General features: G+C 43.1%; 1 protein-coding gene across 23 annotated transcripts in view; it reads right to left on the bottom strand.

The window, feature by feature from the left end:
- SVIL (supervillin) overlaps positions 1–20,693 on the bottom strand; it is a 153,924-nt gene that overhangs the window by 60,815 nt on the left and 72,416 nt on the right. For 7 of the 23 annotated variants that reach the window (XM_060280860.1, XM_060280863.1, XM_060280862.1 and 4 more), the window contains exons 1-6: positions 13,156–19,620; positions 10,270–10,336; positions 7,645–7,736; positions 2,799–2,856; positions 2,512–2,663; positions 430–1,087 (exon numbers count right to left, since the gene is read on the bottom strand). In XM_060280860.1, the coding sequence (XP_060136843.1) occupies positions 430–1,087; positions 2,512–2,663; positions 2,799–2,856; positions 7,645–7,736; positions 10,270–10,336; positions 13,156–13,216 (1,088 nt within the window). In that variant the 5' untranslated portion in view covers positions 13,217–19,620. Of the gene's footprint in view, positions 1–429; positions 1,088–2,511; positions 2,664–2,798; positions 2,857–7,644; positions 7,737–10,269; positions 10,337–13,155; positions 19,622–20,693 lie in introns of those variants that run through there. The other 16 variants (XM_060280865.1, XM_060280867.1, XM_060280866.1 and 13 more) reach the window with 4 other exon arrangements.

Genomic DNA, 20,693 nt, shown 5'->3' with positions numbered 1-20,693 from the left:
TTTCAGAATTCTTTCCCTCAATATGTTCCCTATTTCTGTACTGACCTCAAAGTTTTAGCAATGCTATTTGTACACCAGTACAACAACACCTGCTTTCTTGGTGGATTTCAACCATTCTTTCAAAGGCTGTTCCAAACATACAATCTGTGCCGTGCATAGATCTGTCTTGCTTAATTTTCCCTTCCCAAAATCCTATATCCAATCTTGTTCCTTTTCCTCCAACACTAGAAGTGCCACTGGATGTGTGCATTGTACTAATTCACACCTCTTGATGGGGTAAGCCCTTGTGCTACTTGCTTCCTATCCAGTTGCCCCTTATTGCCATTGTCCACCTATCTAATATAAGACAATGCGAAGTCCTTGGAGCAGGTACCATATACCAGCAGTTGCTGACACTCTACAAAACAGCGACAGGAACAGTGCACTTACCCTAATCTGCTGTCGCTGAGGGAATGACTTGGTGAAGCTAGCTGCTTTGGTGAAGAAAGGGAAACCCTGCGAGTTTGCTTTGGCGAACTTGGCACTTCACTTAGGGAGGAGTCATGGCCGATATATGAGAAGGGTGTGGAATTCTCTGATGCAGAGGGTAGAACGTGTCTGTTGCAACTAGGTTCTGGAGCTTCTCTCTCATTGTCCTCATTCAAATGCAGTTTTTCCCTTTCTGGAGAACTTGCCCTCTCAAGCACATAATTTTCCTTTGACTCCAAAGAAGCATTCCTCATCTCCTTAGTCTCTGTTTTACCTGAGTACAGAGAACTATAATCTTTACTTTCATCCTCATTTTTCTCACTCTTTGGTACTCTCTTCTCGGCCACTTCTTGATCTTTCCTTGCCCTGGTATATTTGGATAAATATTCCGAGTCCACATCCGAATCTATCGAAAGTCCGTATTTCTCAGCCAGCTGGCGTCGCCTCTCTGCCTTGTACCTAGCTATCCTTTCCGCTTTGGACTCGGGTCCCTGGGAATCCATGACTGAAGGGCTGTAAGAAGGTGGCTTTGTTTTTCCTCCACTGGATTCTGCTTGGTATCTTGATCTTGGCTGATTCTCTACTGAGGAATCTGAAGTTTCTTCTTCATTTGATCTTCCTATAACAACACAGAATAATTAAAACAGGCAGAAGGTTTCCCAATTTCTCTCTTTTTATATAGATTTTAAAAAGTCTTAAACAGTTGTAAGTATTATCCTGACACTCATCCACTTCCCTATGACTTTCTTCAAGATGCCTTAGTATTCAATACAAGTTACAATGTTTGAAGCAGACATTAAGGAATCTATGGGAAAGTATTTGGGCTTTCAATTCCGTCTCACTGCTAAAGAGGAAATGAAAAAATAGGCTAGGGTGATGGCTTGCAGAGCCTGTAAATAGCCTTTGCCTCTGTTAATGGCATTTTGGGTTAGGGAGCTCCCCACAGTTTGGTTAAAAAAAGTTCTGGGTGGGACTGTCCATATTTGTGCCCCTGTCCCAAGGTCAAGAAGCATCCCTGGGCTGGTCCATAAGTCCCTCGAGCCTTAAAAGTTCCCTTTAGGGGCATTCCCTGGATAGCACAGTTGGTTAGAGAATGGTAGCACCATTCTTATAACACCAAGGTTGCTTGGGACAGCTGCATATTCCTGCACTGCAAGGAGTTAGACTAGATCAGGCATCCCCAAACTTGGCCCTCCAGCTGTTTTGGGACTACAACTCTCCCATCGTCCCTGACCACTGGTCCTGTTAGCTAGGGATGATGGGAGTTGTAGTCCCAAAACAGCTAGAGGGCCAAATTTGGGGATGCCTGGACTAGATGGTCCTCAGGGTCCCTTCCAACTTTACAATTCTAATATTTCTATGATTTGCTTATCTCTTTGTAAACAGCAGTTGGTGTCCAGGACTTGGGGCTAAAAACAGAGGAAGTTTAAGTCCAGTTCAGTTAAACAACCTCAACAGAGAGCAATGAAAATTAGGAGTAACTTTAAAACTTGCAACTACTGCCTGTTTCTTGAGCGTTTACCACAAATATTTGAAGTTACTCTTCAATTTCCAAACCAAGCTGTGAGGACTTCTCCCATCATATCAAAATACAGCAGAATTGCTTATAAGCTGTGTCTTTTATTTCAACCATATTACTTTTTAAATAGACTGTCCTGGGCTGATAAAATCCTAGATACATAGTGCAGCTGAGCATCCTCACTATTCACCGATTCTATGGATCCTTATGGTTAGCTATTTCTAAGCATGAGCTGCATTTAAAAACAAAAACAAAAAACCTAGTACAGAAGAACATAATAGTCGATTGGGCAAGAATTTGACTAAGCCCCTCTTAAAGCCACCTACTTTTCTATGTGCTAGCACACACTCCCATAGAATAAAGACCCTAAAAATGTTTAAGGTATTTTATACCAGTTGCCCTTTAAAACAAAGGAAACACAAGGATTCTATAGTACCTACTCATAGCCAGGCAGAGCTCCTACTAGCCCAAATCTGCTACAATACTTGGTTAAGAATAGCACATCTTACAAATATGTTTCTTACTGAAGTGAGGACTATATGGATCTGTTGCACGCATATATCTTGGCGTATCTTCTTCTAGCAAACGATGGGTAACCAATCCTGGACAGTTTTGCAAAAGGACGGGCTGAGTGTCATTTTCAATTCCCTCTAAACGCCTAGCTATCCTTTCTTTCCTGGGGAAAATGAAAGCAAGAGGTTATGTCAGAAATATCACCTAAAGAACTGGAGGTGATCCTAAGATGTGATGGAAGGAGTAATCACAACATCATTTTTACTTTGAGAAATACAGAGGAAGATCTAGAATTTACCTTTTCATTTCCAAGGTATCCTGCCTGTTCGGTTCGAAGAGTTTTCTTAATTCGGAAACTGAAGCAAAACAAAACCCCATAAAATACTTATTAGAAATCTGAAACTATGCACTTTGTTAATGGAGTGGTTTGCAGTTATATTCTAGGTTAGTCATAAGCGTAGACCCACTGAAATTAATGCACAAGACTACTTGTAATTAATATTACCCATTACAGTCATACCTCGGTTTAAGTACGCCTCAGTTTGAGTATTTTAAGTTTAAGTATTCCGTGGACCTGTCTGGAACTGATTAATCTACTTTCCATTACTTTCAATGGGAAAGTTCGCTTCAGGTTAAGTATGCTTCAGGTTAAGTGCAGACTTCCGGAACCAATTACACTCATACTTCGGGTTAAGTACGCTTCAGGTTGAGTACTCTGCAGACCCGTCTGGAACAGATTAATCCACTTTCCATTACTTTCAATGGGAAAGTTCGCTTCAGGTTAAGCACGCTTCAGGTTAAGTACAGACTTCCAGAACCAATTGTGTTTGTAAACCGAGGTACCACTGTAATATTAATGGGTCTACTCATTGGATACAACCCTTGGATTTTTACAACACAGTTACCGGTATTAGCAAACAGCAGATTAAGAAAAATATTATGTAAAACTTTGGAAACCTGTAGAATACCAACATTATTCTCATTCCTGTTCAGGATGTTTCTCAACCATGCATAATCATAAAATAACTTTTGGTAGAGGTGAGCCAGCTCGTGCTATGAGCTACTTCCCTGATCTTAAAGAGCTTCTCTTCTGAAGTTACTAGAATTCTGTGTTCCTTCAAACAGCAGACATTCACAATTTATTTATTTTTTGAAATTCATACTTCATGCTCAGTGGAGAAGCCATTATAAAGAAGGAGGCAGGAGCTCTTGCTTCAAAGGTACATTAACTCTACAAGCCACAACTGTTTTGCAGTCTGCTAGCAAGCAGCAGCATTCCACAACCAGGGTGCCACCACTGAAAAGTCAGAGTTTCAGTCACAACCCATCTCACTTCCGCAAAAGGTGGAATCCAGAGAAGGGCATATAAGCCAAATATAGGCAGTGGTGCAGCTTCATGCTCCGGCACTGGGGGCAGAGAGCAGGCGGGGGCATGGCTGGCACACATCCCGGGGGCGTGGCATGCCACCTGCAGGGGCATGGCAGCATCCTGGGGGTGTGGCACATCGTCTGCAAGGGTGTGGTGCCCAGCGCGGGGGGGGGGGGGAAGCTGGGATGGCACCCCCCCCCCAGGATTGTGTTGCCGGGGGCGGTACGCTCCCCCACCCCCCTCTTCCTCTGCCAGTGAATGTGGGCCAATGAACTTAAGGTAATAGTATTTTTTTATTCATTTTGCAACAGTGTAAATAAAAACAAACAAATAACACCCCAAGAGGAAACAGAAGTTTATATACAAAGTGGCAGCTGCTTTTGACATCATGGCTTGCACAGCTACCATATATACATTCAGACTCTATCCAAAAGCCTGATGAGAAAAATGCTGCAGGAGGGGCAGTCCGCAGGATCAGAGCAAAATCAGAAGCTGGAAAGTCAGGAGGAAAACTGAGACCAGAGCTTGGAGAGGGGAAATATTGTGGGTCACGAGTGGAGCCAACTGCATGGCTTTCACTTGCTTTTCACTCCCCAGCTCTGGTTAATTGGCAGAACAATTTTACTGCTTGCACCACTAATGCACTGTATGCTTGGCAACTCTAAAGCTGACTACAGCACAGGTTTTTAAGGTTTTTAGCCGAGGACGTAAGCCACATAAATAACACCTACGCATAGCCAACTCTTGTTTAGGTGCAGACCTAAGAGCATAAACTTCTTTTTATTGCCATCAATGGACCGTCACCATGGTTAACATATGAACTGAAAGTCGCCACTTCGCTGAAGCAAAACCCCGAAGAGTTTATTTGCAAGTGAGACCTGCAGCAAAATGCCTCCACGCTCCGTAATAAATGTTCCTGTTCAGGCCCCCAGGCAGTTTGGAACAGGAGATTTGTAGTCCTGTTCAAGCCTTGCAGGGGAGGGAAGGTGAATGAAAGAAAATAGGATTCTCTCCTTTCCCACAGTGCAGTGCAGGATGGTCCGTATCCTGGATTAATAGCCAGCTGAGAGGTTAAAACCCTGCAATCTCAACTCTGCAATTGATGCAATGGTCTTCCTCAGGTGCCAGCAGCATCCTGGGTTCTGCTGCTGTTTTGCAGGCCTAAGTGAAAGCTATGGGCTTGTGGAGTATCTCCCCAACACCTTCTCAAGCAAGACCAGACATAAAAATAGCACAGCCCTAGACTGTGCAGCATCACACTTTTTCCACACTTGAGATTCCAGACAGTTATATCAGTTACATAGGTTAATATATGACTGGAGGCTCTCCTAAGGCAACTTTGTCCCCACCCCCCTTTAAAGTGACCTGACAGGTACCCCTGCTAACATGAAGTTCCTTTAGATCAGGAGCAGGGGAACCTGGGGATTGATGTTGATGATCTACCACTCCCGACAATCCCTGGCCTTTGACCGGGAAACTGCAGAATCCACAAAAAGCAAGCATTTCCTATAAAAAGGGACACAAATCTGGAAGGGACGGGTGCTGAAGTGTCCAACACTATCTGGAGGGCCACAGGTTCGCTTCCACCCCATTCTATATGCTGTATATAAGTAAAACTCACATTTACCTAGGTTTAAAAGTATTTTCTTTCCACAGATACTAGTAAATCCCTGGGGTGGGGGGAAATGGTCAGTTAAATTTTGCTTTTCTTGTATGTCCTGTAATGCATGCATCATCAGTGCAAGCCACCTGCATGCTCACTCTTTTCACGATCCCATTGAGAGGTATACAATTTCACACAGACGTGCTGGGCCGGTCTGAACATCAGCATAAACTTTTGACCATTGAAGGAAACAGCTGGGCTGCACAAGTTATCTCGGCACAGCTGAGAGGCACAGGACACTTACAAGAGAGAAAGCAGCATTTTAAAGATGAGTGATCCGGCATGCATTTGCAACCAGCTTTGCTTTAAGTCACTTAGTCCCAAGGATTCTACACATATCATGTAAGTGACAACCCTTCTCCCATAAGAGGAATCACAGACTTTAGAATCTATTTTAAAATGCTGCTCAGGGCACTTAAAACTGGGTTATTTTGCAATAGATTGCATTATAAATCTTGGTTTCGAAAGCTATATATGGTTGAGGGTGATTTTACACAAGGCAACAGTTACATTTTAGCAGGTTAAATATGCATCTGCCAAGAGTGTCTTAAGATATACTCCAATGGTAGTTTAAAAACAAGCAAAGGAAGAAATATCTTTGTCTCTCCATTTATAGTTTGTGTGTGTCAAACAGCTTTAAATTTCAGGAAGGAACAGTCTCCCTATCACACTAACAAATGTCCCACATTATGGCAAAAAACTCTCTCAGGCAGGATAAAGGATCCAGTTAGATACTAGCCATGTGACAGTAATGCACAGTCTACCTATTTTAAGAGCAAAATAAAAAGCCTTTTGCAGTTTCTATCACAAGGGGAAGACACAAGCGTGTCCAAATCAAGACTTTGAGAATTTTGCATCGCCATTTTAAAAATAAAAACAATACCTAATTCCCAGATCAATTTCATGTAAGCAAACGTACTTATTTCTTTGTGCACCACTCTGGAACTATTTCATGATGCTAGGGCGGTGATGCTTGGGTCCCCAGAAGTTGTTTGACTTCAACTCCCATCATTTCCAGCTACCTTAGCCAATGGTCAGGGATGGTGGGAGTTGTAGACCAACAACATGTGGAGACCCAAGGTTGAAGAACACTGTGCATGAGGATGATATTGGAAAGAACATAGGATTGGAAGGGACTTGGAGAGAGTGGGGAAGTTCTGGGATAGAATGGATGAGCCCTGAGGCAAGGACAATGGGGTCAGAAAAGAGCAGGGGAAAGCAACCTAAGGCCTGGGGGCCGGATGCAGCCCAATCGCCTTCTCAATCCGGCCCACAGACGGTCCGAGAATCAGCATGTTTTTACATGAGTAGAATATGTCCTTTTATTTAAAATGCATCTCTGGGTTATTTGTGGGGCATAGGAATTTGTTCTTTTTCTTTTCCAAAATATAGTCTGCCCCACCACATGGTCTGAGGGACGGTGGACTGGCTCACGGCTGAAAAAAGTTGCTGACCCCTGGAAAAGAGGCTTTCCACATACCTCAAAGACAAAGACTTAAACAGAGAGCTTTGGGGAATGGTCACTGCTGCCTTCTCCTGTAGTATGCAGCTCATTTAGAGTTAACTGGCGTGACTCCTCTGGAAGAGCTCTCCTAGTGCAGCTGCTCTGTGCTTGCAGCCCTCTGTTCAGTCTAAAATGAGCAGTTTTTCTTTGGAGATCTAAGTCTTCCATTAGGCAAGTGTGTGAATGATAAGAGTTGATTCTAGATAAAGGCAGTTAGGTATAGAGGCCTGAACTAACCATTCATATAATGCTCTGTGTTTTTGAGGGGCCCACACAGGGAGGGAGGCTCGCTAAAGCCATCTTGCCCCAAGACCCTACAAGAACCTGGAGATGGCACTGAACTTCATGTTCCCGGTTCCTTTTTGAGGGAAGAGGGAGGTGAATGACCATTGCTGGGAGATTTTGCACACCATGATAATAGTTTATTGTTGGCATGTCAGAATTTTGCAAGGAGTAGAACCATTATCCCAGGACAAACCCTCTGCTTTCAGTATGCCTCTTTCAGGAATGGGGCAAAAGGTTGTTTATGAAGAACACATGCCTATGGCTGTCTTTCAAAGCGACGTTCTAAAAAGCCACTATACAAGAAAACACAATTCTGTACCTACCTTTTGGCAGCACTGCTAAAAGGTTGGCATCGATATCCTTAGTGCTGTTTGCAAGCTCTTCTTTATCCTCAAATGAAAACTCTTTCTGAAAACTGTAGCATCGACAACGTTACGTTTAACAAAGGTGTGGAAGACTGCTATTAATCAAGTTACAGTATACTACGGCATATAAGCAGTCCCCCCCCCCACTGGAAGCATTAGTGCCTTAGCTAACAAGTACTTGGACAGCCCATGGCATCGGCCTATCATCCTCGATGATCAATACTACATATTATGCCATATCCTCATTCGTTCTTCTGGTCCTTGGTTTATTAGTGTGGGAGTTCATGCCTGTGCTGTGGAAAAGAAACTAACCTTCTCACAAACTCTCTTTTGTTCTTCTGGCTGCAGTTTATTACTATTATTATTCTCAGTCTAGACCAGCCTTCCCCTGATGTGCCCCTTTACCTTTACCATAAAAGCACAGCCCAAAGAACTAGGCTTTATAATCTTTCAATTATTTACTGTTTTAAAACTAGGTAACATTAAACAAACTGCTAAGCTATCTGACTGAGCTCCTGTTACATGGGCTGACAATAATTTTGGGCAAAGAGGGCATGTTTTAAGATGAAAACAATAAAGGAGGATTGCTCTTTGCTTCTGTGATGTAAGGTCTTTGAATATCTGTCCTATTAACCTAATTACCATTCCCAACAATCAGCAACACCATTAACTCAAACCCCAAGGAAAACGGCATTTTTTCATTATGGCTCATTATACTGCACACCCAAAGAAGTCATAACCTTGAACTCCTTCATGGAAAAGGCAGCAAAAACAAACGCACATAACCATTCCTTTTAAAATACACACTAGCATACATACTTCAGCTCTCTTTATTTCAGTTCCTCTATTGCTCTTTATGTAGATGGACCACAGCAGAACATGTAGTCTGCAAGCAAAAGGTTTCAGGTTCACTCCCTGACATATCCAATTGAAGGCTGGGAAATGGGACCGCTATCTGAGATTCCCGAGAGCCACACCTGTGGTATGACTTGGTTCAAGGCAGCTAAGTGGGCCTGGGCAGAGCAGAAGCTTTCATTGCAACTAAGGGAGGACCAGCCAATATTTGCATGTACATACATGCCATGACAGTAGTAACAGCAAAAGATGGATACTTGGTTTCTTTCCTGCCTCTCCTGCTTTTGGTTGGAGTTCCATTTATTGCTCAAGAAGGCTCCTTCAAGACCCAAGCCTGCTCTATTCCAAAAGCATGATATGGAGCTTTTTCTTCAGGACAGAGACTAAAAGATTGGTTTATACAGCCACTTTCTTAATTTCTAGGGTGAATCTGCATGGGTGATTAGTGCAGTGCACATAGATTTAAATATGCAGTGACTTCTGATATCTCCAAATGTATGTTCAGAGGGGTAAAAGGTTTTTTTAAAAAGGTAAAGGGCCCCTGGACAGTTAGGTCCAGTCAAAGGTGACTATGGGGTGGCGGCACTCATCTTGCTTTCAAGCCGAGGGAGCCAGCGTTTTTCCACAGATAGCTTTCCGGGTCATGTGGCCAGCATGACTAAATCGCTTCTGGCACAATGGAGCACCATGATGGAAACCAGAGTACATGGAAACGCCGTTTACCTTCCCACCACAGCAGTACCTATTTATCCACTTGTACTGGCATGCTTTCGAACTGCTAGGTTGGCAGGAGCTGGGACTGAGTAAGAGGAGCTCACTCAATCACAGGGATTCGAACCGCCGACCTTCTGATCGGTGGTTTAGACCACAGCGCCACCTCCTTTGTTTGTGGCACCTTAAAGATGTACAGATTTGTTGTGACATATGTTTTCATGGGTTAGCAACCTTCTTTTGGGTGCATGAAATGTTACCGTCAGTTGTGAGGCACACACGCACACACAAGGTGTTAACAGTGGAGTCACAAGACCATGAAATACCAAGTACAGGAGGGCTGTGACATTTCAATTTGAACTTTGCACAGAAACCTCACAGACCTCCTTGTTCCTCTTACATTTCATAGCTTTTGGCTCCCCTCTCATTTTTTTTCCTGCCAGCTGAGAGTAACATTTCAAGCATCTGACAGAGTGGGCTCTGCCCCATAAAATACTATGGGCTGGTTTGCATAGCCAGTAAGCCATGGTTTATGGCGTACCATGAAATAGCAGCATGCTAGTTCTTGCTGCTGAATTGCTCTGCCTGACCTGGAGCCAGGAACAACAAACCACAAACCTTGCCTTGACATTACATCCTTGCCAACACTTGCACTCTGTTTTCTCCAAAGAAACTACAGGCAGAAGCCAAGGTTTGTTCTTGACTTGCTGCTTATGGAAGAGAAACTGATCGAGAGTGATGGTTCACACAAAACACGAGTCATAGTTTGTTCCTCCTGGCTCCAGGCAGTGTGGAGCAAACAGAGGCAATTCAACAATATCCAGTAGGACTTCCTAGGTGTGAACTAGCCCCAAATACCTGCTAGTGTCCAAGGTGTCAAAGGACTCTTTGTTGTTCTGCTATATAAATACTACAATGATGACGATTAAGCCAAGATTAAGTCAACTGTTGTATTTTGTTCTCACAGGGACTAGTCAGTTACACCTAAGAAATGTTAAGAGAGTTTTGTTTGTTTACCTTAGTGTCCTCCTCCTTTGGAGTAATCTTGGAGTCTTATACCTGACCAAATTTTCTTTGTCAAAATCTGGAACAAAGAGAAGAAATTATATCACATCAGCAAAAGGTTTGGAGAACAGTCTTTACCAAAGGTGTCATGGGCTTTGAAGACACTTGAACTCAGGACGCAGGGGAGAAGTGTGCTAAGAGGAAGGCACACTTGGCAAATCGACACTGTGATCAACTCCCGCTTGGAAACCAATGTCCCCACTCTGGAAGGATGTGGGGATCCAGAATTGGCCTCCACAGTCACTTACAGACTCACTGTTAAAACTGTGTTTATGGAAGACAATCTTACTTGGCTACGAGTGATCGCAGAAGAAGAAGAAGAAGAAGAAGAAGAAGAAGAAGAAGAAGAAGAAGAAGAAGAAGAAGAAGAAGAAGAAGAAGAGGAGGAAGAGGAAGATATCACATCAGCAAAAGGTTTAATGGGAGAGGGGAAAAACACCAGTGCTTTAATAGGGGAGGTAGTGGCCATCACCTACCCCTCCTAATTTAGGGTTTTCCATTAAAGGAATCCGGGGGGCATGGTCTCTGTCCGAAGCCCAGACAGGGGCTAGACTAGGGCCATGGCACAACCCCTAGCAGTGACACTGGGGGAGTTCCTAGTTGATGTGCTCCAGCAGGGCTCCCCCTATTGGTGGTTAACCCTTCCGAGACTTCCTGCAGACGGGCAGGAGTCAGATATACCGGTAGTTGGTTCGTTTCCAATGCCTAAGCCAGGCATAGGCAAACTCAGCCCTCCAGATGCTTTGGGACTACAACTCCCATCACCCCTAGCTAACAGGACCAGTGGTCAAGGATGATGGGGGTTGTAGTTCCAAAAAATCTGGAGGGCTGAGTTTGCCTATGCCTGGTCTAAACCAATACCACTCACATTCTGTAACCAATAAAGCCTTTTCAGCCCATTAACCTAAAATACTGGTTTCATGTGTCTGTATTCAGACATCTTGGGAGGCCTTGGGACCTTGCCACGCAATGGGACTTCCCCTTCCTCTCCTCCTGTCAGCCCCCAACTCTTTGGATCCCCTAATTTTTTGGAACAGAATTTGAGGTTGCACAGCGGAGAGAAAAGGGTGTGGGATGCACACCAAGGAAAGCAAGGGTAAGTTTTGTTGCATGAGCAAGAAATGTTCCATTCATTGGCAGCCTTGGATACAATCATTTTGTTTGTTCAAATGGAAACATGGTCTAGAAGAAGTTTTTAATAAAGCTAAGTACGTAACTCTCTCATCTTCTCTCCCTCCTCCACACTGAAATGACTTGGCTTTTTAAAGAGAAGCGTAGAAAGTTCGGAAAAAATTAAGTAGTCAGTAAAATATTGTTTTAAGTTAACTGGAATAGACAGTAACAATTCAGTGTTTCTGAAGCCTTGTCAGCAAGCAAACATTGTTTTCAAACTTGGCATCTGCTTCATCCTATGATGATATCCAGTTTATTTTGTTCCCCAAAGTAACAATATGGATAAAGCTTACCCTATGAAAGCAACTAAAAAACAAAGAAACACACACAATAGCCAAGGCAAGCATTAGCAGTGATTTACCATTATTACCCTGTTTGAAACTCTGCGTCTTAATGAAAAAGAATGACCTTTAAGAATAATAGATTTGTATTATTGGAAAGAGCAGCTGTTAATAATTCTCTAACAGTATATGAGTTTGGTTAAATTAAAGCCAGGCATGCGTAAAAATTTATAGCAATTCTAAATGGTGTATAACCCAACACAGCTTTTGGCATGGATACCTATCTCAACCATGAAAGCCTCCAGAAGGCCACAGAGAAAATTCCTCTCCATCCCCAGCCAAAACAGGAGAAGCTTTCAACTTAAGGGATGTGGAGGAAGAAGGGAAGCTAGCCAAAGAAGAAAAAGCCTGAGTGATATTATGATTTGACTCTCCATTAACCATGAAGTACCAAACCCACATTTTGAATAACTGCAATGCACAGAGCAGCTTAAAATATTGGTACACTGTTTGTGTGAATGTGATGGGGGCAGGGAGGGTACCTTTTCAATCTACAGCAAATTCCAAAATGCTACGACACCTTGCCTCAAAAAGTTCCGTAAGTGGAGTTTCTCGTGGATGGTACATGTTTTTAACATTATGTGTTAAAAGTTTCAAGGGGTGGGGGGAAAGAAACCTATTGCTCAAATAGCATGCATTCAGCACTTAAATTACATAAAGATGTTTAACAGACGTAAAAGCATTTCTGTTTTCTAGGCTGTCTCAAGAGGGTTGGCTGATATTTTGGTGGTTAGTCTGACAATCATGTCCAGTATTCTCTCCAGAATTCTAAGGAGTCACTGCAAATGTATCAATACTTTGTTCCATGGGCAGTCACAGGATTATGACAATTGTATTCATAAAACTCTTCACTGGAAAGCAATTAATATATGCATGCACTGTTTTATTTGTTTATTTTCTGAAGGCAATAAAATTATTTATTGCTTCAGAGTTTAAACTGATCACTGCACTACCAATCAAAACAATTAAAAAAATTCAAACAAGCAAGCCTCTTCTTAACATATGCACAATATAGACATCACCTTTAAAAAAAAATCCTCAAAAGATATTACCATTAATGGTTACTCAGTATATCTACAAGGCCTTAATTCAACTGCTAGCTAAGCTAATTAGAAGATTCATCTAATCGGATTTTTTAAAAGAGCGTCCTTTGGGAAAACAATAAGACTAGATGCCAAACTAAATGCTGATTAACAAAGTGGTAAATGTTTTTTTCATGACGGGAGGGAGGGGAAGGGAAGAAACCTCGAAGAAAACTGTTTGAATTTAGATTACAATAAATTACATTCAGTTGCATTATTTCCGATGGACTTGGCACTCTTACCTTGGTCTTCGGAGTAGCTGACATTTCGCAAATAGCTGGATATCCAAGGATTTCGAAACATGGTTGCAGAAAACAAAGGGACCAGGCAAAAGGAGAAAACTACAATAGCAGCTAATTCTCAGTCAGCCACAGCCCTAGGCCCGTCTTAGCAATATTGTGTAGAGATTTTTTCATAGCTCAGGACTGGAGCTGTCAGGCTATCGCATCCCAGGGAGTACAGTAAATGCATAGCAATAGGCTGCAAAGTGGAGCAGCTCAAGGCAGTAATCAGATTACAAACAGAAATTAGGCACATGAATGCTAAAACAGATTGGACTGGGAGATTCATAATATTACCACTTGAAACCGTTAGCTGAATGACTATTTATATTCTAGCAATTAAATAGCCACACACACACCCCAAAAAACCCCAAACCCTTTATTTTGACTAGGGAATAGAAATGAAAAAATAAATAAATCCTCATTTGCCATAAAGGAAAGGCAAATATGATACCTGTAATCAGAATATACTGCAGTGATAGTTTAAACAGAAAGCAGAGACAGCCAACCAGTTTGGTTTCTACAGAAGGATCGATGCTGGTAATCATATCCATTATGCTAAATACTTGCCCTACTACTGGCAGACTAATTGCAAAATTTTGAAACTGCTGAGAATTATGAACAGCATATGAGCAAAACAGTGTTTGGTTCACAGTTGAGGGGGAGGAAAGATGGATAACTAAGTTCTTGGGAACAGACATCAGTCTTAGAAGAACTTCAAAATTTAAAGACGCAAGTTGTTAAAAGTATGGTTGTAAAAATTGGTAGGACACAATTCACCTAACAGCAGCATTCATTTTTAATTCGATGAACTCCTTTCAAATGAGGAGACTTCAAAGTTAAGTAGGGTTAAAATCATATCAACCCCCCCTTTTTAAACCAAACTAACCAAAAGGGATGGAAACATGGTTTCTCCAGTGAGGGGAGAGTAGACCCAGGTGTCTCATTTAAAGGAGTAAGTTCTTATTCTAGTCTTCACAGGCTCATGAAAAGTAACTGATGCCCTCTGCACCCCAAACACCCTCACTCCAATTTGGTAGTTCAGGAGATGATCCCTCCAAACCGCCAGAATACTCCTTAAATTCAAGAGTTCTAAAGGGACTAGGCACAACTGTTCAAAGGGGGAAATGGTGGCAGGAATGCATTGATAGCTTCCAAACAGACTTTGAACATATGGGAAGTTTAAATAATGGTTTGGAGCAGTATGTTTTAACTATGGGTTTCTGTTTTTGTTTTAAAAATGCTGCATATATGGAATTTGTGAACTTGTCCCTCTGGCCTATATTTCCACATTTCACGTGTTCAAAGAATACAGTGGATATCCATAGATAACAACATTCCAAAAGCCTTCCATCCCCTTAAGAGTTGCTCCAGTGCTAACCTTATTTGACCAAAAACAGGAACACCTGATTTTGCATGCAAAAGGTCCTATTTCTATCCCTGGCAGATCCAGGTAGGCTTTGTCAACGAAAGGAATTTTGCTACCATGGAAAACTGTTGCCGGTCAGTGCAGCTTCCTATGAATTCGTTGTTTTAAAGCTGGCAGCCCTAGGAAAGGCATGTATTTATAATACAAGCCTAACTATATTTTGATGTGACCCAATAGCTCAAGAGAGGCATTAAAACAGCATATGAATTAAGCATGTTACTGCCCAATAATCTCATCTCCGGCGATATGTCCCACTGAATGGTCACAGGAAGATTCTGCAATGGGTGGCCTTTGCTCAGTGCTGATATCAACATAAGGTACCTATTCTTTAGAGTGGTTTGCTGAGAGTGAAATACACAAGAGGGATATTAAAGGGAAGGGGGCAAAGAGATCATTTTAAGCTTCCTAGCTCATCATGTGCTTAAGACTCAAATCCACTCCCTTCTCAAGTGTCAGGATTAAGTAGCTGAAATGAAGATTTTCCTGCTATTTTTTTGCAAAGAAGCACAAAACAGAGAGATTCCAGCATACAACCATCTAGTGATTATCTCATGCAACTAAAAGATCTCTTGGAAGTTATTGATATTTTGTTTAACATCAAAAGGTTGCTGAGGTCTATTATGTCACACAACCATATTTTTTAATGAAATGGCAAGAGACTTATTTCACACACACTGATTTTTCTGTCTCAGAGTAGGGGGCTGGGAAATGCTCTTGCCTGGAGAGCTGCTACCCATCAGAAAAAGATAGTGCTAAGCTAGATGGGTGCTTCCTATCTTCCTGAAAGGCTACACTAAAAAAGTGGCAGCAATTCTCTCTCATTCTCTCTCTCTCTCTCTCTCTCTCTCTCTCTCTCTCTCTCTCTCTCTCTCTCTCTCTCTCTCTCTCTCCTGCCACTGTGTGCAGAAATGCTATTCTGGGTAATGGTGGGGGCAGCCTTGGTGAACACACACTGCACTGTCAAGAAGCCACATTGCTTTTCTGCCCTCCTTAAGTAGCTTACTTTGTTCAGTTCCACTTGGAGGCTATAAAGTTTTATTATCAAGTCAGAATCTAAGGTACTGGTCCCTGATTTGTGAGGATGCCTTAGAGGTATCATCAAGTCTTGGATGACCAAAGCACACCAGAGGCCCAACGAACAAATTGTGGCACTTCCTCCCTCTGGAAGGGAACCTAAACACCCACTTGATTTTGCTTTGCTTTGATTTTAGCAGATATTTTATGTATTTAATTCTTAGCTGGCCAAGCTTTTAGACAATGGGGGCAGGCTTCCAAATATTGCAATGACTTTCCAAACAGTATAAATGTGAATAATACTTATTTTTATTTTTTAAAAAATGTATTCATAAAAATTCCAACCAGCCCCTTGGATGTGAAAGTCAACTCGAGGTCTCTGAACAGCAGCCAATTCCACCAAGGAACACAAGCCTTAATATGGTACAGACAGCGGTGTGGGTTCCTCTCCTCATACAGGTCTGTGAGGTCATAAATTCAGCAGGGAACAAAGCATCTTTACACAATGACACATGAGCATGAATGCAGATGAAGTCTGACAGATCTAATGCACCACAAAACATCCACGTTAAGACTTTCCTCCCAAGAGGACTCTCAGCCTTCAACAGGGCTCTAAGAAAATGCAACTAATATCGTAGACTTAACTTGATGAGAGGAAGGGCAATGGGACTATGAGAACTAAAGTAAGCAGACCCAAAGGACAGAGTCCTATGTGCAAGGGACCCAGAAATTTCAGCTATATGTGCCTCCCCTCCCAAAGGGTGTTGCAGAGCTGGAAAAGGTCAAGACAAGGGCAACCAAAATGATCATGGAGAAACTTGCCTATCAAGAAAAGTTGAAGAATTTTCCTATTTAGAGAAAAAGCAAATCAGAGGTGTACAAATTTATGCATGGAGTGAAGGAAGTGGACAGAGAAAATGTTTTCTCTCTCTTTCTCTCGTAACACGACTAGAACAATGAAACGGATGTTGGGCAATTCAGGTAAGCTGAAAGGAGGTGCTTCGTCACACAGCACATAGTTAAACTATGGAACCTGCCCTACAAGTAGTAGCAACTGCCACCAGCATGGATGGTTTTAGAACAGGAGTTCATAGAGGGTAAAGGTGTCAGTGGCTACAAGCCACAACAGCTATGTCCTCCCTCCACCATCAGAGGCAGTAGACCTCTGAATACCAGTTGCTGGGAATCGCAAGTGAGCAGAGAACTGTAGTGCTCAGGTCCTGCTCTTGGGCTTCCCACTGCGAGAACAGGAGGCTGGAGCAGATTGGTCATTGGCCTCATCCAGTAGGGCTTTTCTTATGTTCCTATATCTGTCATCAGTGGGTGAAGGGGAAAGTAACCAAGCTCGATTAAAGGCAAGTATGGTTTTGCCCATTCGATGCAAAAAAGAGTAGATCGATATAATTATAGCCAAACATTCCAAGAATAAAATCAATGGCAAACTAAAAACACTCAGCAGTGGTGTTCATATCTAGGTAGGCTTGTCTAAACAAATATGTTTTTAGCAGGTGCAAAAAAGAATACTGTGAAATGCACCTGCCTGGTGTCAGCAGGTACGGAGCAGGGGCTAGGCTGGTGCAGATCAGCCCCAACTCTGCTGAGTCTTCTGTAAGTTTGCTCCCCAAATTTGTGCCGTAGGCCTGTGTCCCAAGTCCTTTAAGTACGTAGCAATGACATACTGCCATACAAACCCCATACAGTTTCTGGCGCCAGGTTGCAACTCAGAATGGGCTGCACATTTTCCAGCAATGACTACACACTGAGTGGTCATGCTTTAATCCGATACACGTAATTACTGGGGAGGTGAAGGTGATACATTGACTTGTAAACATAAAACATGGGTGGATCTCAGAGAGCTTCCTGCTGCTCTCCCCCCTCCCAAGATGATTTGCAAGTGTTACTCTGTTCTCTTAGTGGATGTTATTTATATGAGCTTCCAACCGGGTATAAAATTTCCTGACATGAGATCATCCCTCTAGCGAGGAAAATGTTTAATCCATTTCACTTTTCTTCAGTCACAGCTATTGTTATACAATGATGCAAGACAGTGTTGCAGAGTATGGAAAGTTTGGACACATCCCTGTAGAAGCAGAATTTTGTACTGCACTGCAGAAACTGTTTCAAAGAGGTCATAGGTGAGGATCAACATAGAGAGTATTTGTCCAAGAACAGAAACATGCAGCACGCTTACAGAATAATTGCAAATTGTTAATGCCAGATGTGTTGAAAGCACACAGCCTCTCTACTTTGACTTATACATATGCATCTTCCTTTTGGGGGGGGGAACCGATACTCATTCCCCAAATCCTTGTCAGTCTTCAGCAATATATTTACTTCCAAGGAGAATTATTCTCTGCCAAACAAAAACAAATTGCCCTCCATCCAGTTCCAAACACAACCCCCCAGGGTAGAGGGGCAGAAATTCATCCTGCAAATATGTTTGTGTGAGAGAGACTCCCGAACCTTACATCTACAAAATAAAACCATATCTTGCTGAGTCACTTCTAAGACTGCAGTTCCTTTTTAAAAGGAGAGACAAAGACAGTACAACACCTGGCAAAGGTAATTAAACGAAGACATTCTGGATATTTTTATAAGGGGTCTTTTAGATAAGAAAACATCCTGATTACAACTACTCTGGTCATTACACAACATGGAACAGCCAACCATGGTGTTGATGTAACATGATCGCTGGCAGTATCACTGGAAAATACTGAATGCAATTCCTCTAGATGAGTCAACAAGAGTGAATTGAAGATATGGGGTTGGCTTGGATACTCCCCCCGCCAAAGCGCCACATCCTGTGCATAAGCACTGCTATTATGTACTACGCAAGCAATCTACTGGCTTTTTGTGGTTGTTGTTGTTGCCTATAAACAGAGCATAAAGGACACACAGATCCTCTATGCTTCAGATCTGATTTTGGTTTTGTGTCATTTATTTTCTGAGTATTGATATCCTAATATTCTATTCAATATAAAAAAATAAAAAATAATGATGCTAAACTCTGTACCGATCAGTCCACAAAACATTGTGGTAGTCTACTTTACATGCTAAAATCATTTTTAGGGCTAGCTTTTCTTAAAAGCAAGGGCCAAAACAGCTTAGAGCTGTTGCTTTTCTACAATTCAGTGGTGTGTGTGCATGTGTAATGAAATCAGTAAATAAAACCCGGAGAGTGAGGATATACTTTAAATTTTCCAGAATGTTCCTGGTTTTCTCCCTGGCATCTTTAACTGGGGCTGGAAAAGACTCCTGCGTAAAATCCTGAACAGCCACGTCGAAATCGGTGTAAATATTACTGACCAAATTGGACCAATGACCTGATTTGGTATAGGAAAGCTTTCTAAGTTGCTAAAATGATTTTATTCATTACTTGCTTCAAATGAGAAAGGCACACGAAAACCAAAACATTGACCATTTAACAGCATCTTCTATATTAAGTTGTAAACAAGCAAACTTACTCTATAAAGGCCTGTCTGATCATACGCCAGCAGCATTACAACCAGTGTGAAGATACCGTGTTTCTCCTAAAATAAGACGTGCCTCTAAAATAAGCCATGGCACGATCTTTTAAAGCCAAAAAAAAATAAGACATCCCCCAAAAATAAGACGTGTTTGGGGTACGTTCGCGGGACCCTCCTGGGCAGGAGGAAATGCTGTGAGGCCGTAGCAGGAGACCCGGGAACTCCCCTGCGGAAGAATCGGGCACGCGCGCAAAAAACAAGTAAGCGGCGGCTGATCCTTCTGGCCCCGATGCCGTCCGACGCCACAAAGGAGCCTCAAATGAAAGGGGGAGCGTGAGCGCTCCAACGCAGCCGTTGCTGGAGTTAGCCCCCAGGCGTCTCCAACCGAGAAGAAGCTCCGCAGAAAGCCCCCTCGGAGGTCAGAGAAAAGGCAGCTTCGTTGCTGAAGCCGCACACACCGCCGCTCTCCAGCTGATCGGCGGGGAAGCGCCCGCCCAGGCGATGTAGGGGCGGACTCCAAGCACAGCTTCCTGAGCGCTCACGGCTTCTCGAGCACTGGCGGGGTGGCCGCGCAGGCAGGGGACTCCCAGCAGCTCGGAGCTGCTGCTGAAGAGAGCGCACACGCCGCACAAAAACAGCACCCCACGTTTTTGTGCGGCGTGTGCGCTCTCTTTAGCAGCAGCTCCGAGCTGCTGGGAGTCCCCTGCCTGCGCGGCCACCCCGCCAGTGCTCGAGAAGCCGTGAGCGCTCGCGGCACCGTGCTCTTGCTCCACGGATGCCTGTAAAAAAAAATGCTGCAAAAACAAAACAAATGGAAGAGAGGTGAAGGTAAGGGCTGGTGGAGGAAGGAGAGAGAACTAAAAGGGGAGAGGGAATCGTCCAGTGACCAATGATCTGAATGCTTCAGGTGCCGGGGCAAAGCCCCAGCCGCGCCGCACCGTGTGAAGCCCAGGGACCTGGCAGCGGGCGGCGCGCGAAGCTGCAGGACCCGGCAGGACCCGGCAGCAGCCTCAGCCGTGCCGCATGAAGCCCTGGGACCCAGCAGCAGGCTCACCGGGCGGCGCAAGAAAGCCCCGTACTTAATAATGCTGTACCATGCTTACCGGTAATAAAAAAAAAAAGACATCCCCCGAAAATAAGCCGTGATGTGTTTTTTTAGAGGAAAAATAAATATAAGACGTGTCTTATTTTAGGAGAAACACGGTACTAATCAGGACTCTGGTCTGTATGGGCAGTCACCCACATTTTTTTAAGTTAATACCAATGGACACTGCTTCACAAATGCAAGGAAATGCATCCAGCTAGTATGAACTGATCCCTAATTGATACCACCTACCATCTGACTCAGGGTTTGAATGATGCACTTCAATGGTCTTGAACTGTTGCACAAATGCAACTCTTTCAACGTGCTTTACACCTGATCCTATCTGCTTTATCTTTAGCATATCAGACCAAGTTATCAGGTCATTAGTCAATGTTAGCCACACAAAAGCCTGCTTTCCATGCTCCCCTCCCCGAAATTCCCCTGAAGTGTGTGGCAAACTAAAGGGGGGAAAAGACGAATATGAAGAAATGTATTATTTGCAATA

Source organism: Zootoca vivipara, chromosome 12 (assembly GCF_963506605.1).
Source record: "Zootoca vivipara chromosome 12, rZooViv1.1, whole genome shotgun sequence".
NCBI classification, from domain to species: domain Eukaryota; kingdom Metazoa; phylum Chordata; class Lepidosauria; order Squamata; family Lacertidae; genus Zootoca; species Zootoca vivipara.
Note: the sequence above shows the minus strand (reverse complement) of the source record. Positions and strands in the feature narration are given on the sequence as shown.